This window comes from Jaculus jaculus, chromosome 4 (genome assembly GCF_020740685.1).
Source record: "Jaculus jaculus isolate mJacJac1 chromosome 4, mJacJac1.mat.Y.cur, whole genome shotgun sequence".
Classification (NCBI taxonomy): Eukaryota; Metazoa; Chordata; class Mammalia; order Rodentia; family Dipodidae; genus Jaculus; species Jaculus jaculus.
Window position 1 is genome coordinate 70,317,379 of NC_059105.1, and position 16,056 is coordinate 70,333,434.

At 40.0% G+C, this 16,056-nt stretch overlaps 1 protein-coding gene across 5 annotated transcripts in view; it reads left to right on the forward strand.

Moving 5' to 3' along the window:
- Positions 1-16,056, forward strand: part of Abcb11 (ATP binding cassette subfamily B member 11) — an 89,436-nt gene that overhangs the window by 40,011 nt on the left and 33,369 nt on the right. For 3 of the 5 annotated variants that reach the window (XM_045147831.1, XM_045147835.1, XM_045147834.1), the window contains exons 17-19: positions 4,125-4,219; positions 9,624-9,631; positions 12,286-12,447. In XM_045147831.1, the coding sequence (XP_045003766.1) occupies positions 4,125-4,219; positions 9,624-9,631; positions 12,286-12,447 (265 nt within the window). Of the gene's footprint in view, positions 1-4,124; positions 4,225-9,623; positions 9,632-12,285; positions 12,448-16,056 lie in introns of all 5 variants that reach the window. The other 2 variants (XM_045147830.1, XM_045147832.1) reach the window with 1 other exon arrangement.

A 16,056-nucleotide genomic window follows, 5' to 3' on the forward strand; every position in this document is an offset into this window, starting at 1 on the left:
TTTAAGTTATTCTAGAAAGTTAAAGCTATAGAAATTTTTCAAATTATTAGGTGAGTGTTGTAGACATGTGGTAGTATATATGAAGAGTAAAATATTAAAGTAAAATATTAAGATAAGAATCAATATAATCATAATCTAAACATATAAACTACCTTCCTTTTTAACATACTGCATGCCCTGGCACACCCATTCTCTCTCTGCCTCTCTCTCCCTCCCCCTTCCTCTAACTCTCAAATAAATAAATAAAAATTAGAAAAAATAATTATTTGAGATAGAAAAAGAGAGAGAGAGAGAGAATGGGCACTCCAGGGCCTCTAGCCACTGCAAACGAACTCTAGATGCATGAGCCACCTTGTATACCTGGCTTTATGTGATGGCACTGGGGAATTGAACCTGGGTCTTTAGGCTTTGCAGGCATAATAAGCATAATAAACGGGCATCTGTCTTGATCATTAGGTTAAAGTGAGATGTATCTTGTGGCTATATCAACAAGAAAAATATTCTGTTAACTTTATTTTTGCATGTGTATGTGTGTGCAGTGTGCATGTATGTACAGGTACGTTTATTTGCGTGTGGGAGTACACTTGTGTACATGTGTGTGTAGAGGACAGAGGTCAACACTGGGTGTTTTCTTAATTGCTTTCCACATTATTTTTAAAAATTTTAAACTTTTATTGACAACTTCCACAATGTAGACCATGATCATAATACCTTCCCACCACCCTTCCTTTGCCCCCTTCCAATTCCACCTCTGTAGAATTCCTTCTTCTTTCCATGTAATCTCTCTTCTGTTTTGATGTCAGCATTTTTTCTTTCCTATTGTTGAGGATGTGTATAGATACTATCAGACGCTGTGAGGCCATGAATATCCAGGCTTTGGGGGTCTGGAAGATACTATGGTAAGCACTCCTCTACTTGCTTTGGCTCTTACTTTCTTTCTGCCACTGCAGGGGTCCCCGAGCCTTAGAGGGTGTGTGTGGTAGAAATGTCTCACTTCATGGTGAGCATCCCACTGTCATGTCTCATCAGCACTTTGATGAATTTTGAGTTTCCTCAGTGGTCACCACTGTCTGAAAAGAGAAGCTTCTTTAACCAAAGTTGAGAGTAGCATTAATATATGGGCATAAACATAAGAATTTAAACGTCAGTTTGGTAGGCATTATATATCCTTTTTGCAAGACAACAAGTAAGGCTTATCCTCCTCAGCCACAGGTTTTATTATTATTATTATTATTATTATTATTATTATTATTATTGTTATTATTATTATTATTAGATTTTCAGGCACGAATTCCCTCCCCTGCAGCAGTTCTCAAACCCAATCATAGAGCAGTTGGTATCCCTCATAACAGACATGCCACCATTATACCAGTTGGCACATTTGGCCTGGCTGCCTAGCTGAAAAGCTCACAGGGTCCATTGCCGGCTAAGACCACTGATGACTTTTCTTCCCCAACAGGCTGCATAGTTCTTTCCAGCATCATGACAGCTGGTCAACAGGGAGGAGGCTTCCAGCTCAGCTCCAGCTTGATTTCTCAGTGCTCTGTATCCAAGCATGTGATATCATCAGCAATACGGTCTTATCATCTAGTTCTGGTGGGCAACCAAGAGCCTTGGCAATGGCCTATAATGTTTTGGGGACATCAGGGGCATCCTTGACCAATAATTTACTGGAAGGTTTCCCATCCCTGGAACTGAAATTTTCTTGTAATAACTTTTGGCTTCTGGGCACAGCATTCTGCCTGAACTTTCTCTTTTCTAAAATGTATATTACTTAGCTAGGGAAGAAAATTTTTATATGGCTTAGTAATAACAACCTTAATTTTGATTCTTATCTCCCACCCCCTCTTCTTCATCCCATCCCCTGACCTGACTTAGACCATTCATCCTCAGTATTCTGCTTATCTACTTACATATCTACTATACCCACCTCTTAAGCCCTTCCCTCTCCTCCCTTCCTCACGGCCTCTTTCTTGCTTCCTGGCCTCCCTATTGGCTTTTACTTCAACTCACACACAAATCTAAACATTTGAAGCTAGGATCCACATATAAGCAAGAACATGTACCATTTCGCTCTCCTAGCCTGGGTTTGTCACTTAGTATAATCTTTTCCAGATCAATCGATTTCCCTGCAAATTTCATAATTTCATTTTTTATAGCTCAATAAAACTTCATTGTGTTTATGTACTACATTTTTATTATCTATTCATCAGTTGATGGGCATCTAGGCTGGTTCCATTTCCTAGTTAGTGTGAATAGAACGGCAATAAACATGGATGAGCAAGTATCTCTGTAGTAGTGCGTGGAGTCCTCAGGATATATGCCAAGGAGTGACATACATGGTTCAGATGGTGTTGCAGTCAGGTTCGCATTGCTGGTAGAAATCACCCAGCCAACAGCAGCTTCTGGGGGAAAGAGATTTATTTTGGCTTACAGGCTTGAGGGGAGGAAGCTCCACGATGGCAGGGGAAAACGATGGCATGAGCAGAGGGTGGACATCAGCCCCTGGCCAGAGTTTGAATGTGCCAGGACAAGGAACAGAGAGGACTTCCGGTAATTGCAATGTTGAACCTGGGTGACTAAGTGGGTGGCAGCGTCATTAACACAGTGTTTAAACAAGCTAGCATAATTAAGTTGACATACTACTGCCTTTTCAAGAAGTCTAAACGAGCAGATAGCAGAGAGCAGGCACCACCTTGATATTTGTTTTTGGTCTAATTTCTCCTGGATACAAAATGATGTGAGAGACATGTGAGCCACTCCATCTAGAGTGCACTCTACCATACTACTTCAGACTAGGCCTTCGAAACGCTACAATAATAATGTAAATTTTCCTCCTACAAGGCTTAGGCATTAACTATATCATTGAAGACTCCATTTGCACATGACCGATAACCTCACCCAAGTTAACCTTTCAAGGGAAAGGTTACTACACAGCTCACAGATGCTGTGGTTTCAGCAAGGCTAGGCCTTCAATAATGTGTCTAAGATAAATGGTTTCCTGTTTTCATTTTCAGGTGTATTTCTTCATTGTTGGCTTCATTTTTCAGAATACTTCTATTCCTGAAGAGTCTCAACACAATTGCTAATAGCTCCCAGTACAACGTGCTTGCAGGTTAATCTAGAAGAAAACAGGATTCTCTTTCCCAAGAAGCTTGGTTAGACAAAACAAGCAAACAAACAAACAACAACAACAAAAAACAGAGCTGGTCACATCCTGTGTGTCACACGCACTAAGCATATTTAACAAGGCACCCTTTCTCCATGCTTTAGTTTAAGCTATTTTGTCCATCAGAAATTCCTTCTTATAAGTCTCCAAATAATCCTGCCTTGGCCACCTCTTCCATGAAGCCTATCTTGGTGACACCTTGGATTTCCAGTCTTTATTTAAATTTTATAGGACTTACCACATTCTTCCATACATGAGGTTTGAAACATGCATTGTTCCATAAGATTTAAACTGCTTAAGGAAAAGATCAATCCTTTATGTCTCTTCCAATACCTAGCATTGGTTTTACCTGTTGTTGGAACCCAGTAAGATTCTGCTAAATGAATAAGTGAACTAATTAATTAATGTATTTAGCCATATTACATTTCAATAAGATTTTTGTTAAGACATTTCTATGGGTAGTGCATAGCTGAAGATAGTTTCTCTAGGGACCCTGTTTCATCCTATGAACTCACATGTATCAAGGTGGCATCAAATTAAGAGAGAAAGGGAGTGGGGGGAGGGAGGGAGCAAGAGAGAGAGAGAGAGAGAGAGGGAGAAACTATACCCCAAACTAGTAGGAAGATAAAAGTGATGGGCTATGATTTGAGTTTCAAGCCTTTTTTTTAGTGGGTTGATAGGGAAAATTTTCTCCTCTGCTTTCTTCCTCCCTAATTGCACACTGAATCTGAGTCCAGCAGTTATAGAACTTAAGGCCAAGAGCAATCAACCTGACTTGCTGTGGCTCAAGACAAGATCCATCAAACTAACCTTGGAAACTTCCTGCTCTAGTTGCCATGTGAACTATCAAACATTGCCGTTTATTTGATGTGTAATGTAAGCGTAGATGCCAGTTGGGCCCTGTTGCAACCTGCCTGCTATCTACAGCCTCTCCCATCTTTGTGTTTACTTACAGAGCTTCCATACGTCAACGCTCCAGGTCTCAGCTTTCTCACCTGGCACATGAACCTCCGCTGGCTATTGTCAATCACAAGACTTCTTATGAAGAAGGCAAGGTCAGGCACGCAGCAGCGCTCATGGGGACTGGGAGGCGTCGTTCCTAGAGCTGCCTTGTACACTGAGCATATATGCTTTCTAGGTGTATAACCAATCATGGGTTACTAAGAGTAAATAGGGTAACATTAGGACCTAGGGAAAACTCCAAATTTTGCACATTTTAAGAAAAGAAACAGAAAAAAAAAAAAAGAAAAGAAAAGAAACATAGATTACCTAATTAATTACTTTAAAAGAGACATATCAACTAAAATTGAATTGTAAAGGGCTAGTTAATAGGCTTTTAGAGGATCAAGTTGAATAAACACAGGAAATGTGTTTATTACATGAATTTAGCAAATCATTTGCTTGTATGGAGATATACACTTAAAGTTTTAAAGAATATTCCAAAGCATTTTTCTCAAATTTTTAAGAGTTTCTTTTTTTAAGATTTATTTTTATTTATGAGAGAGAGAGAGAATGGACATGCCAGGGCCTCTAGCCACTGCAAATGAACTCCAGTGACATGTGCCACTATGTGCATCTGGCTTATGTGGGATCTGGAGAATTGAACCTAGGTTCTTAGGCTTCCTTAACTGATAAGCCATCTCTTTGGCCCTTTCTCAAATTTTTAAATCTCCTCTTAAACTATAACAAAATTGGTAAAAATGTATTTACTAAGCAAAGGTGTTTGTTAAGACTAGGCCTTATATGAGTTGTAATTTTTTTTCAAGGTAGGGTCTTGCTTTAGTCTAGGCTGACCTGGAATTCACTATGTAGTCATAGGCTGGCCTCGAACTCACAGCGATCCTCCTACCTCTGCCTCCTGAGTGATGGGATTAAAGGTGTGCGCCACCATACCTAGTGCAATATTTTAATGGTAGCGGTCCACTCATGAGGATGCAGGTATCCTGTGAGTGTGGACAACATCTTGCGCATAAAGGGACCATCTACCTGCCCCTCTCCACAAGCTTTTCCTGGTCCTGGACCCTGAAACGTGCTTCGTTAGAACACTTTTCCTAGAATTTCTTTGTATTTCTGTTTGAAGTCATGTTTTCTTGTCCCTTTGCTAAATCAGAGGTCTCTTGGACTTCGTGATCTCCTCCATGTTGCCACCTTGTGCACTTTGCCCACTGCCAAGCACCAAGTAGGACATCCGAGATTTTAAATTAAAATGATCTATAACAAAACACAGCCCAAACTCTGAGAGGTATCAAAGCAAATAAACTATGGAATATTTAAATTGGAGTTGCATCAATTATGCATGATGTAATTTCAAAATATCTTCAATAGAATTTCAACTTGTAAATCTATCAAGGCCTCGTTATAAACACCTGTTCATAGTGGAGAAATTTGGGATGAGAGCATAATACTGTTTATAACCTTGTGTCTATGAAAGATAGATTATCAGTGCTCTCTTTTGTCTTAATATATTAATATTCAATAAATAGAGGTATCAGTGTTTAATAAATTGGTTTCAACAAATTCTACACAACATTCTTTTTTGGTGTGGCAGGATAAATCCCAGTGAAAGAAAAAACACATTTTGTAAGCATGGCTTCTTACTACATCTTGCCATTGAAGACTCAGTTCTTCTGGCTCTGGAAATAGCTATTTTAGTGATGTCAATGGTACTGCTGCAAATAACTACAAAGTTTGTTATAGGAAAACAGGAGTTCAATAGAGATTAAGGGAAGAAAGACCCAAATACTATATTAACATTTAAATACCATGGTACTGATTATCTTTAGTTTTTGCCATTTGTTTATTTTACCTAGTTTCTAGGTGAATATCTGATGGTGAAAGTAAGAGGAGCAGGGGAAGGAAAGCTGGCTTTCTGCAGGCTAAGCTGGTGGGAACCTGGCTCAGTTGGCCCAGCTTTGTCAATGCCCCTTGGATCTGGAGATCAGCTTCTTCTCAGAATTCTTCTGGCTCAGAGAAAGCTCAGTGTAGCCATCAAATGAAAGGAAACCTAGATTGAATTTAGGAATAAGTTTCAAAAAGATTAAAAATTTCCAAATTAGGATTGGAGGAGTTGTGTCAGAGGTTCAAGGTACTTGCTTGCAAAGCCTGTCTGCCTGGTTTCAATTCCCAAGTACACATGTAAAGCCAGTCTCTCTCCCCTTTCCTCTATTTCTGATAAATAAAACCATTTTTTTAGATTTTCAAATTATATTCTACTCATCAGCATTATACATTGAGAATAGAACAATAAAAATGAATTAGATGTTACTCAATATAAAGATGCCTCTTCACATTTTCTCTAATTGAGGACGGTAACAAAGGAAGAAAGATATAGGGAAGCCAACGGTGTTTTGCAAACCTCCAAGAGAAGGGTTCTCCTGTCAAGTCTGCTTGTTTGTGTGGTAACCATGCAAGATCTTTGGCTTTGAAGCATTAATTTTTTTTAAACAGGAAGCAATAGAAGAAGGGTTGAATCAGAAATAGAAATTCTAATCCCAAGGAACAGTGAGCAGTTGTTGCCAAGTATTAATATTTAGAAGTTTTTTAACACAACTGAATTCTGCAGTAAAGCATTGACAAAACTCTTTTCCTCATCTTGATGGTAAAGGTCTCACTGCGCTTCTGTAGATGGGGAGATAGTTTGCTTTGTTGCTAAAGGTTTTCTGCACAAAGCAGTTACCTCCACCTAGTGGTCTCTTGGAGTATTTATGGGTTAGTTAGAAGACCTTTTGTTGCTGTCATTTTGTTTTTGCTTGTTTTAGTTTAGTATGTGGCTCCAAACTCTTCCAGACTTTGGGGTTACTCTCCCAAAAGACTCAGTTAACTGATGATAGATTTAGGCCCATTCCTTGTTGCTCTCCAAGGTTTACCTTTAGCTCCCATAAATGGGGTTGGATATTGTATACAATACTGATAAAATTAAATTTAGGATTAGGGAAACATGCAGAGTAGATTTAAGTCTCTAATATTTAGGGATCTTTATAGGTGAACCTAAAAATGAGGCAGATTTTATATAGGATCAAGTCAGGATTGGATATTAGATAGACAACTATAATTTGATTCTAGCAATAAAATTATAATATAGGATTTAATCACTGATTATGAGAGAGGACAGAAGCAGGAGCCATATAGTGGCTATAAGTATTTGTTTATTTGGAAAACCTCAGTTCCTTTGTCATATTTACCACTTTTTGTTTTGTTCTTTTTTTGAGGTAGGGTCTCACTCTAGCCCAGGCTGATCTGCAATTCACTATGGAGTCTCAGGGTGGCCTCAAATTCACAGCAATCCTCCTACTTCTACCTCCCGAGTGCTGGGATTAAAGGCTTGTGTCACCATGCCTGGCTTCATATTTGCCACTTTTCAAAAGTACTTTTTTTATTTATTTGAGAGAAATAAAGAAAGACAGAGAGAGAGAGAGAGAAGCAGATAAAGACAGAGAGAATGGGAGTGCCAGGACCTCTAGCTGCTGCAAGTGAACTCCAAACATATGCATCACCTTGTGCATCTAGTTTATGTGGGTCCTGTGGGGAATGGAACCTGGATCCTTTGGCTTTGCAGGCAAGTGCCTTAACCACTAAACCATTTCTCCACACCCACATTTACCTTTTTTTTTTTTTTGTGGTTTTCCGAGGTAGGGTCTCACTGTATCCCAGGCTGACCTAGAATTCACTCTGTAGTCTCAGGGTGGCCTCGAACTCACAGCGATCCTCCTACCTCTGCCTCCCAAGTGCTGGAATTAAAGGCATGCACCACCACTCCTGGTTTACATTTACTATTTTTTATCACCAAATTTTAGCATTATTACCAAGGTAGGAAATCATTGTCAGTGAGAATACAGAAACCAGTGTAGCAATGTATAAAAAGTAGTTTTCAATATTTGAGTAGGAACTGTTTTTTTTTTTTTCTCCTGGGCCACATAGGGAATATAAGGAAGGAAACTGGGAAAGACCAGTGGGGAACACCAAACCATCTGCATAGCAGGTGGAAAAACACTATTTTTTAACCACTGTTTTTTAAAAGTATAATTAATTATTTACTTGCAAGCAGAGAGAGATAGAGAGAAAAGAAACCGAGAGAATGGGTGCACCAGGGTTTCCAACTGCCACAAACACACTCCAGGTGCATGTACCACTTTGTGCATCTGGCTTTATGTGGGTACTGGGGAACTGAACTTGGGTCATTAGGTTTTGAAGCCAAGCTCTTTAACCACTAAACTATCTCTCCAACATCCTTAACCACTATTTTTTTTTTCAAGGTCTCACTCTAGCCCAGGCTGACCTGGAATTCACTATGCCATATCACTCACTGTGATCTTCCTACCTCTGCCTCCTGAGTGCTGGGATTAAAGGTGTGTGCCACCACACCCAGCTTAAGCACTATTTTTAAGTAACTCTTCAAGTGTATGTTTCTCCCATGGGCACAGAACATCACTCATTCTTCTATCCAGTAAACATTAGTGGACATTCATAATGTGCTGTGTACCATATTAGGGTTGAAAAGATGATCATAAGATAGTCAGTCTTCCTGCCATGGAAATGTTGACAAGTCCTCTGAATATATTATAGAAGAATGTATCAGCCTTGCGTGTAGATGTACAAGCCCTTCAATGAGGAAGCACACATAAACTTGATCATTATACCTGTCCATGTCAGGAGCTGATCTGCTCTTAGACTTTTATCTCCTTTATAATCAGTTTTTCAAAATCAGAGGTAAATACTTCTTTATGAAATGATTTTGATTACATTTTGCTGTTTTCTTGTATTCCCCTACTACTGTTCATTTATGAAATGAAATTCAGTCAAAAGACTGATTTTCTAGGTATTTTTTTTTTCACTTAGTCTTGGTGGAAGAGCTAGGTACAATCTCCTGTAAGGTGATTTTTTAAAAAAATTTTTATTTATTTATTTATTTGAGAGAGACAGACACAGAGAGAAAGACAGATAGAGGGAGAGAGAGAGAATGGGCGCGCCAGGGCTTCCAGCCTCTGCAAACGAACTCCAGACGCATGCGCCCCCTGTGCATCTGGCTAACGTGGGTCCTGGGGAATCGAGCCTCGAACCGGGGTCCTTAGGCTTCACAGGCAAGCGCTTAACTGCTAAGCCATCTCTCCAGCCCAGGTGATTTTTTTTTAAGTGCAGTAAGACAAGAAGTTATCCAAGTTAACTGTATGTTTCTAATTAGTTTATCTTGAAATAAACTGTGCTGAGTCTGGGAATATGGCTCATTAGGTAGAGTTCTTGCCCAGCATGCACAAAGCCCTGGATTTGAACCCCAACATCACATAAAACTGGGTGTGTTGGGGCACACCAGGACTTCCTACACGCGGGAGGAGGAGATGGCAGGAGACTTAGACGTTCAAGGTTATCCTGAGCTATATAGCAAATCTGAGGCCAGTTTTCACTGCAAATTGTCTCAAAACCGGCCTCAAAACACCTAATATATTTTTTAAGCTACCAGACAAAAAAGTTTTCATAGTGTTCTTAGACACCTTATTGATTTAAGTTAGGAATACCTTTTGGGTATAAGAAAGTCAAGAAAGGTTCCATCTTGTCAGGCTGTGTGGGTAGTGCTGCTTTTCAGTGTCATCAGAGAGAAGGCAGAATTCAGTGTACGCCCCACTCTGTGTACCTGGCTTTATGTGGGTATTAGGGAATCAAACCCAGGCTGTTAGGCTTTGCAAGCAAGAGTTTTAACTGTTAAGCCACCTCACCAGCCTGATTATTTCTTAAAATCGAGATTTACATGTTAGGCCTACTAAAGTAGAAGTGTGATCTGTAAACTATTAATGAGCGTTTCCAGTAACATGGTAATCTACCCTCTAGGTAGCTAAATATAAATTCAGTTAAATGCAAGTCTTGGCAGGAGGATCTTCTGTGTGAGTGAGTACCAGTGACAAAGTGTAAATGCTGAAGGTGGCCGAGAGGAGGTGAAGACAAACTCATTACCAGCTCGAGGTGCCTTCCTTGATCTTTTCTTAACTTGTAGTTATAATAAAATGAACATTGCTCCAGACTTTCATTGAAATGGATTTGGTATTACGGCCTTTGACTTTGTGAGTAAAGTTTAAGCTTTTGAATATCTTTGTTGTTATCTATTCCTGAAAATTCAGCTACCTAGATGGTAAAGTAACACATATTACTAAAAACATTTATTAATAGTTTTATAGAGAATTTCATTTAAATATTTTTGTATATTTAAAACATATTTATTTACTTGTGGAGAGAGAGAGAGAGAGAAAGAGGGAGTCAGAGTGAGTAATGTGCATGCCAGGGCCTCTAACCACTGCAAATGAACTCTAGATGCATGGGCCACTTTGTGCATCTGGATTTATATGGGTACTGAGGAATCAAATCCCAGGCTGGTAGGGTTTGTAAGCAAGCACCTTTGGCCACTGAACCATCTCTTCAGCTCCTATTTTTGTGTATTTTGATACAAAAAGGGCTTATATATATATATATATATATATATATATATATATATATATATATATATATTTATATATACACACACACACACACACACACATATCCCAACTTGAATCCTTTCTCAAAATGGGTAACAAATTTAACTAATTATTTAAAAAATGGACATTGATAGCAGCACTGAGTAATATTTATAGCAAAGAGAAAGATATGGCAATATGGTTCTAAATATAATATTTGCCTTTACTGAATGTCTGATACTTTAAAAATCTTTTTTTTCTTGTTGTTTATTCTTATTTATTTGAGTGCGACAGAGAGAGAAAGAGGCAGAGAGAGAGAGAGAGAGAGAGAGAGAGAGAGAGAGAGAGAGGAGAGAGAGAGAGAATGGATGCGCCAGGGCCTCCAGCCACTGCAAATGAACCCCAGATACGTGCGCCCCCTTTTGCATCTGGCTAACATGGGTGCTGGGGAATCAAGCCTAGAACCCAGGTCCTTAGGCTTCATAGGCAAGCACTTAACCGCTAAGCCATCTCTCCAGCCTGAATGTCTGATACTTTAATGCCAACTAAAAATATCAGAATGGGAAAACACTAATTTGCATTCCTTGTGGAAAAAAATATGTGATTTGAATATTCAAATGTAGAATCACTTGTGGGCACTACCTAAAGAAAACACAAATAAAGAATAAGTGGGTTGGAGAGATGGCTTAGTGGTTAAAGGCGCATGCTTGCAAGGCCTGATGGACTGGGTTCAATTCCCCAGGTACCCATGTCAAGTGGCACATGTATCAGGGCTCCATTTGCAGTGGTAAGAGGCCCTGGTACACACATTCTCTCTCTCTCTTTACAGATAAATAATTTTTAAAAAAACAAAAAAGAATAACTGCCAATTGTTTAAATTGTCTTATTTCGCACATACCTCAGAACTTTAAATGTCAGTTACTAGGTTATACAGTCTTGCTTGTTATATATTTATTAATTTTGCTTTTGGAGGTAGGGTCTCACTCTAGCCCAGGCTGGTCTGGAATTCTCTGTGTAGTCTCAGGCTGGCCTCGAACACCCAGCGATCCTCCTACCTCTGCCTCCCAACTGCTGGGATTAAAGGCGTGTGCCACCATGCCTGGCTTTGCTTGTTATTTATGAAAAGCATATCTTGAAAATATCTTAGATTTTCCCATGCATAAACACATCACAAGGGATTTTAATCAATTTTTACTTCATTTTGAAAATATTTTCATTTATCTATTTGAAAGACAGAGACAGTGAGTATAGGCACTCTACACTCCAAGTGCATGTGTCACTTTGTGCATCTGGCTTTATGTGGGTCCTAGGATATCAAATCTGGGCCATAGGCCTTTGAAAGCAAGTGCCTTTAACCACTGAGCAATCTCTCCAGCCCAGATCTTTTTCTTGTAATGAAACGTTATTATTCTCAAAGATTCAACATACTTACTAGTCCTTGAAAATCAGTAAGAGGGTGTGAAATGAGCACGATGGACTCACCGCCAGATGAGTAGTCCCCTAGGGTCACTTCGCCGCCGCTTCCCCCAGCTACAAAACCATTTCTCAACAAACAGCAAGTCACCACATCTCAGAGACCTCTGAAGGCACCATAGCAGAGCTATGATACTTCAATCCGTGAATGCCAAGGGTCTATGTGCATGTCTGAGTAATGAATGTACCCTCTCTCTCCCCAAGGACGAGGACATTCTTGAGGAAGAAGTTACCCCTGTCCCAGTTAAAAGGATTCTGAAATTCAATGCTCCCGAGTGGCACTACATGTTGGTGGGGGCTTTGTGTGCAGCCATGAATGGGGCAGTCACCCCCATCTATGCCTTTTTATTCAGCCAGCTTCTTGGGGTAAGCAAGCAGCTGGACAACTCTGTTCTGTTCATACTTTGTTTTTGAATCTGTGGCTATTGCCATGTCTGACAAGTCACCAATTTGCTTTAACATGCTTAACTCCCTCTTGTTAGCTCTCCCTGCCCCCCAATTGTAAAGGGATGGAAAATTGAGTCTCCATCACACAGTCGATAAGAAGACGAAGTTGAGCACTCTTGTTTGGTCTGACGGGGCTCATAGTCACCTGTAGAAAGAAAAATGGTATCATAGCTACAGATCAAAGCTTGAAAGGGCACAGTTTGCCTGAATGCAGATCAAACTAGAATGCAAACAGGTTTGTTGAATCATACAAAAGATTTTCAGAGCAACTTTTCATTGTATTGCACAGATGAGGTACAAAACCCGGCTTCTATAGCAGGTGTTAGTAAATCTTTGCTCTGCAACTGATTGCGTTGAAAGGGGGACTGAGCAGGAATTGAGAAAAAGCAAAAGTGGGAAGGCAGCAACTTATTTCTGTTTTTCACTTTCTATAAATCTTGATATTTTACACATGGCTATTGCTATGGCAATAACTACAAGCACTTATTAGGCACTATGCATACAGTTTGTTCATGCTTCCTGAAAACTATTAGAGACAAGCATTCTTTTTTAGATTTTTTTTGTTTTTATTTTTATTTATTTATTTGAGAGTGACAGACAGAAAGAGGCAGAGAAAGAGAGAACAGGTGAGCCAGGGCCTCCAGCCACTGCAAACGAACTCCAGACGCGTGTGCCCCCTTGTGCATCTGGCTAACGTGGGTCCTGGGGTATCGAGCCTCAAACCAGGGTCCTTAGGTTTCACAGGCAAGAGCTTAACTGCTAAGCCATCTCTCCAGCCCAGGAGACAAGCATTCTTCTTATTGTCATTTTATAAGGTAGCAAGCCAAGACCCAAAGAACTAGGATAGAGAGTGCTAAAGTTAGGACTCAATCCAGCCAGGGTGATGATGGTAGAGCCAGGTTCTGACCATACCTCATTATCCCAAAATTAGTTATCAGCACACACACACACACACACAAGTGTGCACACTCTGGTAAATTTCTCCTTTATCACTCTCTGATGAAATCAGGGCCACAAGAAAAAATTTCCCCATAGGCATGAGTTGTATTGAAAGACCTCAATAGTCTACAAATAAAATAGTCTGCATAGAAATGTCACCAGCTTCCTAGTGTAATGTGAGGAAATTGTGGTACTTTCAGTGGGATAAGAAACTGGAAACACAGGGACCCTCAACTCTGGTTTGCTGAATTTCTTATCATGAGGTACCACAATCTACTATGAAATGAAGATGCTGAAAATCTTTAAAAATAATTAATTCATATTCCTTAATTTCCTACTATCTATGATATTCAAATATCAAGAAAATGTTCTTTTATTCACTTAACATTTACTGATTGTCTCCTTTTTTTGTTTATTTTTATTTATTTATGTGAGGGTGACAGAGAGAGAGAGAGAGAGAGAGAGAGAGAGAGAGAGAGAGAGAGAATGGATGTGCCAGGGCCTCCAGCCACTGCAAACAAACTCCAGACGCGTGCGCCCCCTTGTGCATCTGGCTAACGTGGGTTCTAGGGAACCAAGCCTCGAACCAGGGTCCTTAGGCTTCACAGGCAAGCGCTTAACCGCTAAGCCATCGCTCCAGCCCTGATTGTCTCCTTCTGACACCGTGCTAGAGATTCAGGAAGACCATGCCAGTTATGAAACTTTCCCCAGTGGAATTTTCAAGCATTAAGCAAAATCACATTCATTATTCAACAAAAAAACCTACTGTTCCCTGGTCACTTTTGCTGGTGCTGGGGCAGGGCGGAGGACAAGCGCATGCTGCCTGCTCTTCCCTCTCCAAAGGCCGTGCTAGCAGGAAGGAGACCATCGTTGAGCAGGGAGGCATGGGCACAGAGTGGGCATGAAGCAGAGAGATTAAAGCCTACACCCCAGATGTTTATTTATTTTTGAGCCAAGCCCAAAACACTGGCCCTTTTTTTTAAAAAAAAAATATTTATTTACTGGAGAGACAGAGAGAGAGATAGAGTGAGGACCTCTAGCCACTACAAATGAACTCCAGACACATGCGCCTCCATGCATATCTGGTTTATGTGGTTACTGGGGAATCAAACCTGCGTCCTTAGGCTGCACAGGCAAGCGCTTTAAGTGCTAAGCCATCTCTCCAGTCCTTTTTTTTGTTTTGTTTTTTTCCAGGTAGGGTCTTGATCTAGCCCAGGCTAACCTGGAATTCACTCTGAATTCTCAGGATGGCCTTGAACTCATGGTGATCTTCCTACCTCTGCCTCCCAAGTGCTGGGATTAAAAGCATGCGCCACCATGCCCAGCCAGCTTTTTTTTCCCCGAGGTAGAGTCTCACTCTTTTTTTAATTTTTTAAATTTTTTAATGTGAGAGACCATCTGTGGGAGCAAGAAAGAGAGAGAGAGAAAATTGGCACGCCAGGGCCTGCAGCCACTGTAATCGAACTGTAGACCTAGAGCACATGTGCGGCCTTGCACACTTGTGTCAACTTGCGTCTGGCTTGCGTGGGACCTGGAGAGTCGAGCATGGGTCCTTAGGCTTTGTTGGCAGGCACCTTAACCGCTGACCTATCTCTCCAGCCCCAGATGTTTATTTTTTACTTTTTAAATATTTTATTTATTTATTTATTTATTTATTTGACAGAGAAAGAGAGAGGGAGAGAGAAAGAGAATGGGGCACACAAGGGCCTTTAGTCACTGCAAATGAACTCCAGATGCATGTGCCCCTTGTGCATCTGGTTAACATGGGTCTTGGGGAATAGAACCTGGGTCCTTTGGCTTTGCAGGCAAACGCCTTAACCACTGAACCATCCCTTCAGCCCACATGTTGATTTTTTAGATGAAACCCAGAATTACAGCATTTTTGCTGGTTATCTCTTTATCCCTTAACAAAGGCAGAATCATGAATATATTCTCAGGTTCACTCACACAGTCTGTTAGCTGTGATGTAGAAAGAGTCTTTAGTTTCAATAGACCTTTTCCCAGACGCAGCTCTGCCATTCTGTTCCAGGACTTCTGGTTTTTAAATGTATATACAAAGGGAATAGTGGATATTTATAAACTAGTTTACTTGTATACAACTAATAACAGATAAGATATCTCAACATGAATAATATTTTTCTTACATCCATAATTTGAGCAACATAGAAGTTAGTATTTTGTGTTTTGCCCCAGACTTAACATTTCCAAATTTCTGGGTCTCTGTTTATCTGTTCTCTTCTTTCCTTCCCTTCTTTCTTTTCTCCCTACTTTCTTTTTCTGCCTAATTAGTTGATTTTTTTTTTTTTCATGTGTGTCAGGGAAAAGCCAGCACAATTGCTTAAATAAAGTAGAAAAACAACACAAAACTTCTGTAATTGTTACTGCTAGTTTTAATTTGACAGGCATCCTGCCCCATAGGGGATTAAAAATATATCATCATAATGATCATAGTTAGCTTTGGTATAAATACTAGGATATTTAAGTGAAGTCATTTTAGAAGTGTTTTTTTTTAATATATTTGTTTATTTGAGAGAGACAAAGAGGGAGGGAGAGAGAGAGAGAGAGAGAGAGACAGAGACAGAGACAGAG